The sequence below is a fragment of the Bos grunniens genome, chromosome 24 (genome assembly GCF_055505025.1).
Source record: "Bos grunniens cultivar Pamir isolate PY7600 chromosome 24, Bosgru_T2T1.0, whole genome shotgun sequence".
NCBI classification, from domain to species: domain Eukaryota; kingdom Metazoa; phylum Chordata; class Mammalia; order Artiodactyla; family Bovidae; genus Bos; species Bos grunniens.
This window is the reverse complement of record NC_141188.1, coordinates 32291026-32306427: the sequence shown is the minus strand read 5'-3', so window position 1 is coordinate 32306427 and position 15402 is coordinate 32291026. Positions and strand designations below refer to the sequence as shown.

At 33.6% G+C, this 15402-nt stretch overlaps 1 protein-coding gene across 8 annotated transcripts in view; it reads right to left on the bottom strand.

Annotated features, from left to right (window-relative positions):
- SS18 (SS18 subunit of BAF chromatin remodeling complex) overlaps positions 1-15402 on the bottom strand; it is a 76599-nt gene that overhangs the window by 18306 nt on the left and 42891 nt on the right. For 4 of the 8 annotated variants that reach the window (XM_086372911.1, XM_086372909.1, XM_086372906.1 and 1 more), the window contains exons 5-9: positions 14971-15192; positions 4665-4832; positions 3909-4013; positions 1050-1142; positions 213-332 (exon numbers count right to left, since the gene is read on the bottom strand). In XM_086372911.1, the coding sequence (XP_086229037.1) occupies positions 213-332; positions 1050-1142; positions 3909-4013; positions 4665-4832; positions 14971-15192 (708 nt within the window). The remainder of the gene's footprint in view (positions 1-212; positions 333-1049; positions 1143-3908; positions 4014-4664; positions 4833-14970; positions 15193-15402) is intronic. The other 4 variants (XM_086372912.1, XM_086372914.1, XM_086372910.1 and 1 more) reach the window with 1 other exon arrangement.

Below are 15402 nucleotides of genomic sequence, written 5' to 3'. Positions count from 1 at the left end.
TTCATTTCAAATTACTTTCTATACCTTACCTGTGGTCAATGAGCCATCTCCAGTTTATGCTTTTTCTTAAACAGACTACTAGTTTTAAGAACATTTTAAAGAGACACTCCATGAGTAGACTGAGCTAAAGCTGTGAATTTTCAAATGAACATTAAATATCCACTTCCACATTTTGCAGGGGGGACAAAGTTAAAGCTGCTGGAAGCGATTACCGTAGCCCTGCTGCTGTCCTGGGTAGCCTTGCTGCCCTGGGTACTGCTGCTGGGGTGGGTAGCCCTGCTGGGGAGGTGGTCCTTGGTAGGCATCTTGCTGTTGGCCATACTGCGAATTTCCTACATGATAATTGGAGAAGAGGACAAAAAGAAAATACTGAGGAGTTTGCTTAATTAACTTTTTTCCTCTAAGATGCATAGCCAACAACACAAGAACAAAATGAAATGCTATATTGATTTTTTAAAGTTAACAAAACAAAGAAAAAACTCAAACCAAACAGAAGGATTTCGGCCAAACAAACTGCAGTTAAAGCCAATTTTGCAAGGTTGAACTGCAGCATTTTCAGCGTCTCTGCCATACGAGCATTACATTTACTGGAACATCACAGTCATAAGATCATGACTATGCTAAATAAAATAAAAAAGACAAAAATTAAAGACAGCTACAAGAGCACACACTAGCTACACAAGATCAGCAAGCTGTTTCCTAGAGGCACTAAACTTATATGTAAAATTATACATATGTGAACACACAACAAGAAAAAAAATTGGATTGACGGATTTATGTTCAAATAGAAAATTTCCACTGAGGAAAAAAATTATTTTAAAATGTTTTAGTCTTTTTATGGTTGTTAGAAATGGCAAGTCATGGTTATACATTTTAAATATTTGTAAGAAAATTATTCTGATTGTTCTAGGCTCCCTGGAACTTTCAAGACAGCCAGCAACTAGTATTCTACGAGAGCTTTGCGTGGGTAGAAGTTGTCTTATGCAAGAATTTTTGTTCCTGTAGAAGGGGATATATATATGTGTATGTGTGTGAAGGTATATAGATACCTCCTTCGTAGTAATGTTGTGAGGAATCCTCATAAGGCCTATCGTAGCCTTGTTCAGGATACGACGGTTGCTGATAACCGTAATCATTATGACCTACATCAATTCGACAAGAGACAGGAAGAAACGTTAATGGCCACTGAGTGAAAACCCTAAATATATTTATACTTTCAGATAAAACTGAAAAAAAAAGAAAAAGAAATGGAAATACATAAAAAATTTCATTGCATTAGCCAAATATTTACCAAATGTGATTGCTTTCATATTGAGATAACGTGCAATTTTCTTTTTAAAGCAAAAAACAGTTTTAGAAACATTACACTTAGTCTTAACTCTGATAATCCTCATCAAGGAGGGGAAAAAAAACTTTATCTTTTATTTTTTTAAAAAAAGAAAAGGAAAGCATTTAGGCCTTTCACATGTAAACAACCTGAATTAAATTAGAATGAGCAAAGGAAGCAATTATCATATTTTGTCAAACACCTGTTCTGCTGGTCGCCAATTCCACAGCATATGCTAAAACAACGCAAAATATAAAAGAACTCCGTAAGTTTTTTTCCCCCTAAAAGAAACTTAAATATTTCACATTCTGTATTAACTTTCTTGAAGTATTTGTATCTCAAAGTATTTTCAGATGCAAAAATATATTGCTTAATGCTGCCATTCTGGGAGTCTTTAGAAAATATTTCTAGAGTATCATAAACATACACCTTCAAAAATTAATACCATGTTAATTGCCAGAGCATGTCTTTCATTTTAAGGCACAGTAAGTTACATCTGCAAGATGACTAGGCTTAGTCCTTTTTTTTTTTCCAAAGTAAGAATTTCATTTTTATTTGTTTGTGCACGTAGTTTTTACAGAAACTCTTACTAGGCTTAGTCCTTTTAACTTAGTTGCCCAAAGAAACTGCAGGAAAAAACCTTTCAGTTAGCTAAAATCTGAACTAAATTTTAGAAGAATACCTAATTCAGGAAGGAGGAATATAGTTATGAATAAAGATAATACTCATAGCTCTAGTATTCCAATGTTTCCAAACCACCTCCTAAATATCTACATTATAGATTGGCAACCTATGGCCTGCAGTCTAAATACAGCCAGTGGCTTAATTTGCAAATTACGTTTCACTGGAACAGTCATACCCATTCATATTTTCTATAGCTGTTTTCATGCTACCGCAAGAGTTTAGTAGTTGAGACCAAGACCATAGGACTTGCAAAGACTAAAATATTTACTCCCTGGCCCTTTACAGAAAAAAGTTTGCTGGTCCTTAATCTACATATTTACTGGAATAAGTATCTAAATGTAGTAAGAAAACATTCAATGCTGTTTAAGAAAATTAACTGTTGCTAAAAATGAAATACTCTATGTAAATACTGGACAAATATATTAATATACATTTATGTAAAAATGATATATGGCTTAAATTTTTTAATTCCATTGTACAATAAAAGAATTATTTATAGCAACCTTAAAGTTCTGCTATTTACAAAGAAAACATATCTATTTTGAATAGAAAGTTTGTATTTGTAACAATATAAATATATCTATAGTATATAAATGTAACTAAAGTTTTTCAAGGAAAAAAAAGTTAAAACAATGTCTACATGTGAAAGGAAAACAAAAAACCTCCAACATTCTAAATAACTGAGGGCAAGTAAAACATTTTTTAAAAAATATTTTCTAACCAAAATTATCCTTATGTATCACTACCACTAAGAAACATATTTTGTGTGCAAAATTCTATAGGGAGTGTTTGTTCTGCCTATACAAGCAGAATCTCTGCAGGAAAAAAACAATGTCCATATAACGCTTGTGATTTACACTCTGACACAAAGTGGCAGACAATATGGTTTTTAGATACACCAGTCATATCCTCCTGCTAGTGTACATTAGCTTCTAGTCAAATGGTCTCAACATTTCAGCTTCAAGTTCTTAGTTTCTCCAAGTTTCTCTGTTAAGTAGTTTTACCTAATTATATCAAGGGAGCTTAATATAAATGAAGATTTTGGCAAATCCTTCCAACAAGACAGATCACTTTGTAATGTGAACAGCTACCCCTATCTGATCAATTTTATATGTCTGGATTATTTTTTCTTCAATATTGTATCATAAAATTTTCAAGCATACAGGTAAACAAAGAACTGTATGATGAAAGTCTACTTGTATGCTTGGCTAACTACTAAACACAGTACATCTTTTACTGACCATTTTTTCACAAGCCACCTTCTCGTTAAAAAATAAAATTACCATTAAACTAAATAACTAGAGTTAAAATCTGATTTTCAAATGCCTTTCTATTCTACTAACTCTATATAAACAGCTATATTATGGATATAATTTAGCCTCCAAAATTTTTCTCAAATGCAAATGATAACTAACATATATAAACCATAGTTCTTTGAGACATATGTAATATTAACTAACAGTATAAAATTTGGTAGAATACTCAAGAACTATATTCTTTGTATTTATACAATGAATAAAAGTAAATCAACAGTTGAACTTTATGGTGTATGAATTACCTCAATAAAGCTGTTTTTTTAAAAAAGCAAATCAGTAACACTTGCTTTGGTTCAAATGAACAATTCCAAATATAAAAGGATCTTCTTTTACATAAGATAGGATTTCAATGATAGAACATGTTGCCTGACAATACAAATATGGAATAACCAAACAAAATATACTTTAAAATAGATTATAAATTAACGCCACGATTGATGCTTTAGATTACCGATGTGTTTCTAAATTTGGAAGAAACACAGTGTTAGTTTTTTCATTCTCATTACAACGTTTTGAATAGCTAGCTACATTAACACTGGGCAGGGATAGAAAATGGGAAAGTTAACATTAGGAGAGATTACCATCAGGGTAATACTGCTGGTTCATGCCTTCTGGAGGACCTTGTCCACCATGACTGTATTGTTCCCCATAATAGTCTTCCTGGCCTGAGTACTGCTGTGGTGGGCCTGAAAAACCACAACCAGTCAAGATGTAAACAGTTTGTTCTCTGGGTCATCAAAGGCATTCCGTCTAATCTGATGTTAGGACAGATTATTTCTCAGCCGTAGATTCCCCTCCCATGCTTTGGCATCTCAGACACTTCTGACTTTTCTTATACACACACATATATAAACAAACAGCAACAACACATACCACATTTCACAGAAATCAATGTTAAGACCATACATGCAATATCAAACAACAGCAACTCAAAAAACACAAACACTACCTTTCTAAAAAGAGATTCAAACTGGCAGAAAATTAATTTCCTTTCTGGTATTAGAGCAGTTTGAAACAAATTAGGGTTTGTTTCTGATCATACATTTAGTAATTTCTCAAAAATAAAATATTTTCTGCTGTAAATTAGTGAGCTTATGATAATAATTTGATGACATAACTTTTTCCCAGAAAAGAATAAATAAAACCATAAACCAGGGAGTTCATATCCACTTTTCGTGACCCTCTGTACATAGTATACCCATTACCTTTTAAGAAAAATAATAAAATATAATTTTCAAAATCAAGAAAGAAAAGGCTCTAACTTTGCCTATATGAAAAGTTTGTTAAAATGGAAAGCCTTTCGAGCACTGTGAGAATTTTTCCCCGTGGAGCCGTACCCTGTTGAGGTGGTCTATAGGGAGGGATCTGCCTCTGACCCAGCATATGATTGCCTTGGTTAACTTGACTCATCATTCCCATTGGTGGCTGCTGGCCTTGGTAATGCTGCCCACCTCCCTGGGGCATGTTGTACTGTTGAGAAGGAGGCTGCTGGTGCATCACTGGACCTGAAAACAGACAAAACATTACACACATAATTGCTGGCATTTAACTTAAATATCTTAAAAGAAATACAAACTTCTTTTATTGTCATATAGTCCCTAAACTAGGTAATTTATTGGAAGATAAACTGACTTCAAGTAATACAAGCAAATCTTTGAACTACAGTTCACGTGCCTAAAATAATCTGCAAACTAGGGAAAACAAGTGATCCACGGTAGCTGATTTGAATTCCACTGGAGGAATATTGTAGCAATTTCTTAAAAAACAGAGTGGTTACAATATATGACCTTCCCAAATGCATATATGTTTCATTATGTACTATATAATATTTATCCAGACAACCTTTCCAGAAAACACAGAATCTTATGCTACATAAGAAAATATCTCAAAACAAAGAAAACCACAAAAATCACACAGCAAATGAGTACTTAAACAGAGGGAAAGAAATCTAATTCCTGGGTATGTCTTTTTCCTTTTTCAATGCCCAATCATTATGTAACAATAGGGAATCTACAAACACATGTATAAATGTACTACTTGTATCAGTGGAACTTCATACACAAAAACCTAAGGGTCTTCTATTTTTCAACTTTGTGAGTATGTGTGTTCAGTCACGTCTGACTCTTTGTGACACCATGGGACTGCAGTCCGCCGGGCTCCTCTGTCTATGGGATTTTCCAGGCAAAAACACTAGAGCAGGTTGCCATTTCCTTCTCCAGGGGATCTACCGGACCCAGGGACCGAACTCTTTTCTCTCTTGTGTCTCCTTCATTGGCAGGATGGTTCTTTACCAGTTGAGCCACTAGGAAGTTTTTTCAACTCTAAGATTTATAAACTATAACGGTCTTCCTAAAATCAAAGGCTATAAAATGCTTAATAACCTCTAACACAGTCAAAAAATACCTAGGCAGAGAATTACAATAAGCCATAGACTTAGAAATCAGAACTGCGTAGTTTCTTGAGTGAGCAATATGCAGATAGTGGAACAGCCACCGCTACAGTATCACATTGGCAACAGTAAAAATGCATCACGTGATATAATCAGCAATGGCCATGAAGTTCTGTGTCGCCCGTCCAACAAAGTAGGTAGCTCAGAGGGTCACTGGGCTAAGTTACGATATGTGGAGCTCATCATTCGGACACTATAACCATTACTGCCTGAGAAGCATGTATGAGTTGTCTCCCAATTTCCTGCTTAAATAGCTACATGCCCCATCCCACCTTCACTGACTTGGGGAAAGAATTAGAAAAGTTGTACAGATAAAATTGTCCAGATGAGCCAAAAGATCACAATTTACATAAAAATTTAAAATGCAACACACCCATCTCTTTAAATATATTTCTGACTTAAAACACCAGGAACAATGTGAGCACAGAGAATTCACTCTTTTCCAATATGAAGAACTGGCTATCTAAAGAAGTATTCTATCAGAGCTAAAAATTCGTTTTTCTCCTATCTGCCTTCTTCTATTCTGCTTCTTTTCAGATTTCTTTTTCCTTCTAATTTTGTCATAAATATAAGTCTTTCAAAGGTTACTCTGGGACTTTGTTTTCAACAAGGAAGTGAACTCAATTGCAGGGATAAGACAGTTCAGTAGAGACTGGAAGGGGACAGACAATCTGACACAGAATGCACTTACGTTCACGTTTACTTCATGTCAATCACTAACAACCACCAGAGGTAAGGATCCTAACTGTCAAGTGTTCAGCCAAGAAATCCTAAGATCAAGATTATATTAGCTAATAGACATCAACTGGGAATCAGGCAAAACTCCAGTTAGATTTCAAAGCACATTTATTCCACTATTCGTCACTGCCTCTGCTCCAGCTATAGCCCAGTGAGTGGTTCAGAAGCAAATTATGCAATGAAAAAGTTTCAAAATACTACTTTAATTCAGGTTACAATTATCAAAACATTTTGTATATTGAACACTAGCATACATAATAGAATAGGCAGCATAACTGACCATTTACAGAATTCATTTCCAGTAAATGAAGGTTTTGCCTTGTCTTTCTTCTTCAACAGTGATTAAAGATCTCTTGTTTTAACAGAAGATCACTATAAAATTAAAGCATATAATATGCAGTGGAACCAAAATTAAAGGAGAAAGAAAGCAAAAACAGAACAGTTGGGGAAAAATCCAGAAAGACACAGTAATAACAAAGTTCTCAGGTTTGCTATAAAGGAGAAAAGTAATGCTAGCTTATGCCCTAGATAGAAAAGACCATGCCACTTGAGCTTTATCTTTTGGGACTGTCAGCAGTTCCAATCCCAGAGAGCTCAATTACCACCCTTCTTTTATTTTCTGTCACTGCTCTCCCTCTAAGGATCCATGACATCACTCAAGATCAAGCCTAAAACTGCAAAAAACAGAGCAGGAGAGCACGGCTAAACATGGCACTTCCCATCTTCTTCCTTGAAGCCTTACCTATTAAAAAAAGTTACAACTTAAATTCTGATTGTTTAGAAAGCATATTGTTTTTCTTATGATAATGAAATATGTTACACTATGCCAAATAAATGTGTATTATCTACTGAGATACTAATGGAAATAAGAGCGCTAAACCTCAAAAGGCTACCCCAAAAGAAGTTCTAAAAATTTGTGCTACAGAGTAAAGATTACAAAATGAGTCTATTATAACCATTTTCTACAAAGTGTGACATTTCACATTACTATATGCTTAAAGGCTATGTTTATCTTTCACATAAACCTTTCTGACACTAAGAAGTACTATAAAGGATGATATATACAAAGATCCTACAATCAAATACTCTACAGAAACAATGTCCTATATTTTAATCATATCTTGAGATGCAAAATAATAAAACTCTAAAGTCATATCATTAATCTATGAATAATTTTAAATGAAGATTAAAAATGACAGCTAACAGTTAATGAACACTTATGGCCCAGGCATTAAGCTTAGAGCTTTATGTCTATTATTTATCCTCCTCAAACCCTATGAAACAGATAGTATTGTTGTCAACTTCACTTTATAAGTAAGAAAACAAGGCATACAAGCATTAAGACTCTTACCTAAAGTTGCATAGCCAGGAAATGGTGAGAAATCTAAACCATGCTCTTAGCCATAATATGTACCTCTCCTCCAAAGTCAAATCAGACTTCTCCAATGTAATATCTCCGAGAAAAACAGTCCTACATAACATGATCGCTGTAATAATAAAACCCTAGAATACAGTACGTTCCTTCTCTTCATCTATTATCTCTGTGTTATAGTAAGAGTGAATACAAACCCATGTAGATAATATCCACTACAAGCCCATTTGCCTGTTCATCTTTCATCACCTATTGCCCACATTTTACTACTTGTTCCTTAACCATTCAATCTCAAACTAAACCATTTATAGCTCTCATTTGAAAGCATTACTAATGCTTTATTTGCAAGAAGAAAATCCCTGTATTTCAGTAAATTCAATTAGCTAACCCACTACCTATTAAAATGCCATTTAAAGTGAATAGGATTCTTTACTTACCTAAAATCTAAACCTGCCTTCATCAAGAGTTTTAAGTGGTTCATAAGACATTTAGAAAAAAACATCAAAGATAAAAGAACAAGAGCTAAGTAAGAAAATCTCAGGAGTTTAGTAAAGTCACTGTTAACTAGTGCAAACTGAGCTGAATTTCCTAGCAACCAATGAAGAAATAGAACCATGACAGATTTTATCTAGTAAAAAGAACAATTTTTAGAGAAATCCCATCAAAGTATTTAAAAAGTACTGAAACATAACAGTATCAAAAACTTTTGTTATTGTTGCTAAGCTTCTTCAGTAACACAGACCACCCTTACATGCAGTTCTTACAGTAACCATTTCTTAAGGCTGTGATTTTCAACCCTGAGTGATTTTGTCCCCAGAGGATATTCAGTAAAGTTCGGAGACATTTGTGGTTGTCTCCACAGGTGCTGGGGTTGCTACTGCCACCTAGTGGGTACAAGACAGAAATACGGCTAAATATCTCAGTGCACAGGGTAGGCCCCCCACAATAGAGATTTAGGTAACTCAACATGTCATTAGTGATAAGTTAAGAAGTCCTGGATTCTCAAGGGCATAATTCTACATCATAGGCATCTCTACAAACTAGTCTGAGGATTAGATTATATATTTAGCTTTCTGATGATTGAAAATTAGAAAAGGGATGTGTTGTGCCTTCATAAATCTAGCAAAGCAAAAAGCTATGCAATTTCTCAGTCAACTCCTCTAAATAGTTTCAACTATACTATATAATAATATTAATTCAAAAACAAAAACCCTGTAGACTGCATCTACTGTAGACTGAAAGGAATTCCAAAAGCTCTAGATTTATGGGACACAAGTGACAATCTGCTGTGAAAGTAAAGTCCCCATCTTGCCCAAACAGGAAGCCACGGACACAGGCTATCTGAGAACATACAGCTTTGTGTCAACTTAGCATGAAAGCTGAAACTTAGGAAGCATCAGGTTCAGGAGAGATTATCCTGCCCAGAAAAACTTCAGATGGAATGGGCTATATAAACAGGCATGACTTGGAAGATTTGTAAAATGTAATTTCTAAAATTTACCCTTAAAGATTCTCATTTAGCGGGCACGGGGTAGAGCAGACAAATCTTGTTTTAACAGGTACCCCTGATGATGCCAGTGGTCTTAGGATTACACTTTGAGATAAAGACTTCTAACAGAAAAAGCAAATCAATCATCCCCTTTTACCATAAAAGAAGCTAGATTATGGTTAACACAAAATATTTAAACTGGAGTAAAACGGCATCCCATAAAGGCACCTAAAATGTTAGTTATAAAACGAAGGCCAAGGAGTACATGTGTTACAAATACATCAAAACCCAGTGAATGAGACACTTAAGATTTTTGTATTTCATTGTATGTAAATGTTACAAAAAAAAAACTATTAAAAGAAAAAGGAAAAATTTTTAAACGTTGTGTTCAAATGCTATGCAGACCAAAGTATTAATGGGCAAAAGTATAATAATATCTGCAAAACACTCGGAAATGCATTTAAAAAGAAGATGCCATTAATGGATGAGTAGAATACAGGAGACAACTATACAGGTACAATTCCTTCAAGTTTTCTATATGTTCGAAATTTTACACTAAAAAAAAAAACTGGGAGAAAAATTTTAAATTAATCCTAAAAGAATATACGAAGATTTCTCATAACTCAACAGTTAGAAAATAATTCAACTAGAAAATAGGAAAAAGACATTAAGAGACATTTCACTGAAGAGGATATACAGATGGCAAATAAGCACGTGAAAAGATGTTCAGCATCACTAGCCATTGGGGAGATGCAAATTAAGGCCACAATGAGATGTGATCTACTACTCATTTTTAGAACAGCTCAGATTAAAAAATAACTGACAATACCAAATGCTGGCAAATATCTGAAGAAAGCGGATCCCACATGCACTGTGCTGCTGGGATGGTAAAATGGGAGAGCCTACTTTGGTAATCACTTTGGCAGTTTCTAAAAAAACTGAATATATAACTGATAATAAACCACTGTAAAATAAGAGTAAACAAACCTGGCTATGACAATATTTTTTTGCCCTTCATATTTATATGATAAAAGTACTGAAATTTCCCACTATTCTAATGTCAAGCTTCTAGATCACATCATTATCACTTGCAACTTATTAGCTAAATGAATCAAGACTTTCTTAATACTGTTCAAACAAAACTAAAGCCAGAGATAAATTAGGTCTTATGGCTAAAGAAGACAATCACCAATAAACAGATCTCAAGTTTTCATTATTACAAAAACCCTTGGTCTCATTTTATGTCAATTATACAAATAATTATGGAATCAGGATTTTTAAATGCATCATCTCACTTAATCTTACTTAAAGAAATTAAGAAAATTAGATAGAGGTCCCATACACAGTCATCTATGGGGCCAAGACCTGGATCCAAGTCTGAAGAATCGTATAGCATACCTGGAACTTGTGAAATATATGCTTTAACACAAACATAACAATCTGCGAAAATCCTTATGTTTGAATATGTAATAAGTAAGTAAAATGGTGTTAAAATCTGGGAAGCTATAATCACTAATGCCTGGGAATGAAAAATATGCTGGTTCTATCAAATGTTAACTTTTGTTCCAGAAAGCCTACTACTCTACTCAAATTAATTAGACTTTTAAAGAAACATCTTTAAGGCACTAACTCTCCATCTTTCTGGGTTATCATGTAATATTTGGTTTCAGTTCCCATTCACTAAAAAGACAGATCTGCAGGCCTACCCCCAGGTTTTGTTCTAGAGCCCAGAACAAAAGAGGCAAACCTCTGCCTCTTTGGAGCTGTATCTGAACTGCAGTGGAGCTGATGCTCTCTACGTAAGTGAGTAGATCCAACATGTAAGAAGGTGATCAACTGTGAACATGAGCCTTACTCCTAAAGTTCAAAGTGAACATCACTGAACATAACCTGGATAGTAGTTAAAATAATACAGGAAGTAGGTCGGATTAACTATTTACAACACTGTGCAGCAATTTAAGAAAGAAATTAACATTAAAAACTTGCTAAACCACTCATCTAAAAACAGTAGTCCTCATAAGAGAATATACACTAAAGGCTAAATTTAAAAATATTTGCTTTCTCAATTCATAGATATGCATAAAGCTACAACTAAAAAAAGGTAGGCACCAACTGCAATGCCACTGTCATATAAGTTCATTTAACTTATAATTTTTTAATGACCATGAATATAGTAATCAGTAAATTAAATGGGGCCAATTTTTTATTCAGCTTTTTGAAATGACATGTTTGGTGTGGTAGGTCTACATGTTTTCACTATATCAGACCTTGCATTAATTTGGTTTACTATTACTTTTCAACTTTTCAGTAAAAATTTAAAAGCTGAAAACAGCTTTTAGAGATTAATGACATCCAAAGACATTCCATAATTTCATTGCCAGAAATGATACTTTTACTATAACATTAGTACACAATGTCCCCTTTTATATTAGAACTATGAGTATAAATTATCATGCTGCTTCTCCTTCCTTTTTTAAACAATCAAAATGATAAACTGAAAATGTATCCTTTGAATTAATTTCAATCAGACTCCAAAATACATGCCAAATTTTTAGACGAGTACTTTTTTCCTCCTGAATTTCATTTTCAAAGACAGGAGGAAAAAAAGAAGGAAAGCAAAGGAAAGGAAAGGAAAGGAGAGAGGGTAAAAAACAAAGCCACTTCAAAAATACCAGAATAAAACACATCTAGGTCTTGACCTGCAACGTTCTATTTAGAAAACTACTATGACATCATCAAATAAAGTACCCAAATATGTCACCTAAATAATTAATAATTATTAACGTCACAAAGGTTAAATAATTGCTATTTGTTTTTAAAACATAATTATCTGGACTGGCTTTTCTCCCCTTCGTTTGTCATTGGACAGAGATTTAATCTAAGAAATCCCACTATTTCATTATTAAATATTTAATAAATTTCATTATTAAAAAGTAAGTGGTTTTAACATTTTTTTTTCTAATAGCTCTTGATGTAGAGATATGTATACAGAAATAAGCAGATAGTTAAAAGATCTCAACGTTTTGAAATCTGAATTAACTCAAAGAACAGCAAATAATATCTCAACAAATATTAACAAAAAATTTTTAAAGTAGAAAAATTTCCTTTTATAGAATATTGGTATTCCTCTAAGCTTTTGTTTAAAATATTTTAAAATGTAGTCTCCTCTAATTTCTTTCACCTATTTATCAAAACAGAAAAAATTTAATGTAAAACATATAGGTTATTTTTATAAAACTATCTAAGGAAAGGTTTTATAATAAAATAAACATTAAAACTTCAAATAAAACATATCATGCTGAACAAGTTTTTAAAAATCCAACAGGTACCACGTCATTAAAATATTTTTATAAGGAATTCCAAAATACTTTTATAAGAAATTTAACTGAAAAGTTTTTTATTTGTGATTAAGAAAGCAAGTATTGCTAAAAACTCATATAACTTTCCCTCCTTTTTCCATGGTAATTGTAATTTTCTTTGGTGGTTCTTGATTCTGAAATGTCAAAATTTAACTGAAAAACGTTATATTTGTCCTGAAGAGATTTTTTAAAACAATGGTAATTTCCTCCCTAACATCCTCTTTTCTCTTGAAATGTAGCTTTTATTTCTAAATCAGATCCTCAAAGTCATGTTTTATACAGTCTATTTTCTATTCATAAATTCAAAAATTATGAGAACAAAGAAAAAAATAAGTTCTAAAAAAAGAAAAAACTATACATTGATACAAATATGACATTTTTCAGAAGAACACTGTGGGGTGTTGGGGGTGATGCACAAAATGGGTGAGAGAGGTTAAGAAGCACAAACTTCCAGGTATAAAATAAGTAAGTCATGGTGGTATACTGTACACATAGGGAATACAGTAATATTTAACAATTTAGTTCAATAACATGATAACTGGACTTATGGTGATCATTTCATAATGCACGAAGCTATCAAATCATTATGCTATATACCTGAAACTAATACAGTATGTTAACTGTAACTCAATAAAAGAAAAATAATTTTAATTTCAAAAACAGTAATAGCTGGTGGCTATGTTTTGAACAGAAACTCCTATAAAACTTTAACTCCTTTTCCAAAAACAGTAAAACTATTTTCTCCATACACCCTGCTGCACATGTTATTTTTCTTCTTCAAACCTTAAGTGCATGCTCAGTTCCGTCTGACTCTTTCGCGAACCTATGGGCTGTAACCTGCCAGGCTCCTCTGTCCGTGGGATTTCCCAGGCAAGAATACTGGAGTGGGTTGCCATTTCCTTCTCCAGGGGATCTTCCTGACCCAGGGTTCAAACCCAGGTCTCCTGTACTGTAGGCGGATTCTTTACCACTGAGACACCTGGGACGCCCCTTCAAATCTTAAGATGCCGTATCAATCCATGCTGCAGCAACATCCATTTTCACACATGTATTTTCTAAGAAGTGTGCCACCATTATTACGGTGGTTGCTGCAAAGAATCACTATCGCTTATTTTTTTGCTCTCTTTCCTGGTAATCAAACTGTATAGGAAACATCTGAACCCCTCCTAATCTAGCACTGACTGGATCTTGCTGTGGTTTTGAACCTTTATTTGATATAACTTAAAAAAGGAAATATTCCATAATGGGCACTCAACAACTTTCAAGGTAAAAGAATGGAACAAGTGCCAGTTCTGTGAAGCTATGTTCACTGACAATTTGTTCCATTTATCTACCTTTGTTTCTAGTGTATTTTACCAAAATTATAGAAAATATCTGTAGATTTTTAAATCACAATATATTATTTCATCAAAAATAATGATCAACAGATTAACATTAACTTCCTTTATCTGGGTGTATTTTGGTGATTTGTTTTTCATAAGCAAAATCTAGACAATTTTATTGCAAATACATTTAATTCTATCTGAGACTCTTAACCTCATCACATTTCATAATTGAAATAGCTTTAAGCTGGCAACAGGCCAAATGTTTTAACAGGCAATTAGCAGAACAGAGCGCCACTTACTGGTTTTTAGTTATTATTCACAAGAATACTTAAAAGAGAAACATGATAACAATTTCATTCTCTGAGATTGGTAATAAACTTTAATAGACTTCACACCACTCTAATAATACAAGAATACAGCAGCACCTCCACTGAACATTCTAACAACAAATTACCTTAAAATTACCTTTAATGCTGAAACACAGCATCAGAAAACATTAAATCAAGGAAGATTCAAAGAAAATTAATATATTCTTCACAAGTAAAATGAACCACAGAGCAGATGCTTTTTAAGGAGTGTACTTAATAAAATAAAATTCTATTTTCTCAATTCTCTAGGTCTAACCAAATGTTCTGTTATTCACCAATTAGCTTCAAAATCCAAAAATACGGTCTCAAACTGTCCAAAAAATATAAAAATAAATAAACTTAAAAAGCTAAACTGAGCAATTTAATTCCTAAATGTAAAAGAAAAAAATTATTTTCAGCTGGTTTCAAACCTGATGTTCCTTTTCTGAGTATGACTTAATTCAAACTTGATTTTTTGAAAATCAGCTAACATTTTGAAAAAACTGATTTTCAACAGCTAATGGAGCATTCTAGTCGAGAAGGGTACAAAGCAAGCTAACTTACCTTGGTTTGGCTGCATACTCATATTTGGTCTGGGGCCGTAGTTTCCCATGGGCTGTCCTTGACTCATGGTCATCTGGTTCTGTACTGGCATGCTCTGGGATGACGGCACGGAATGGTTGTAACCTCCCATGGACCCGTGGCTACTTGAAGGCATGTTCATGGAACTGTTTGTCATATTAAGTTGATTGGGTCCAGGTCCCTGCATAGGGATATGGTTGGGCCCTTGAAGAAAAGTGATCAAAACCAAAATATGAAAGTTAAACAGATGATCTATACAAAAGTACCTTAAAAAGCTTTTTTTTTTTTTGCATTAATGCAATAGTAATACCAAATAATAACTTGGGTATTTAATCAGTAGCAAAAAAAAGTAAATGCTTTACTTGAATGATAGCAAATACTGTGAGGAGGACTGCTGCTGCTGCTGCTGCTAAG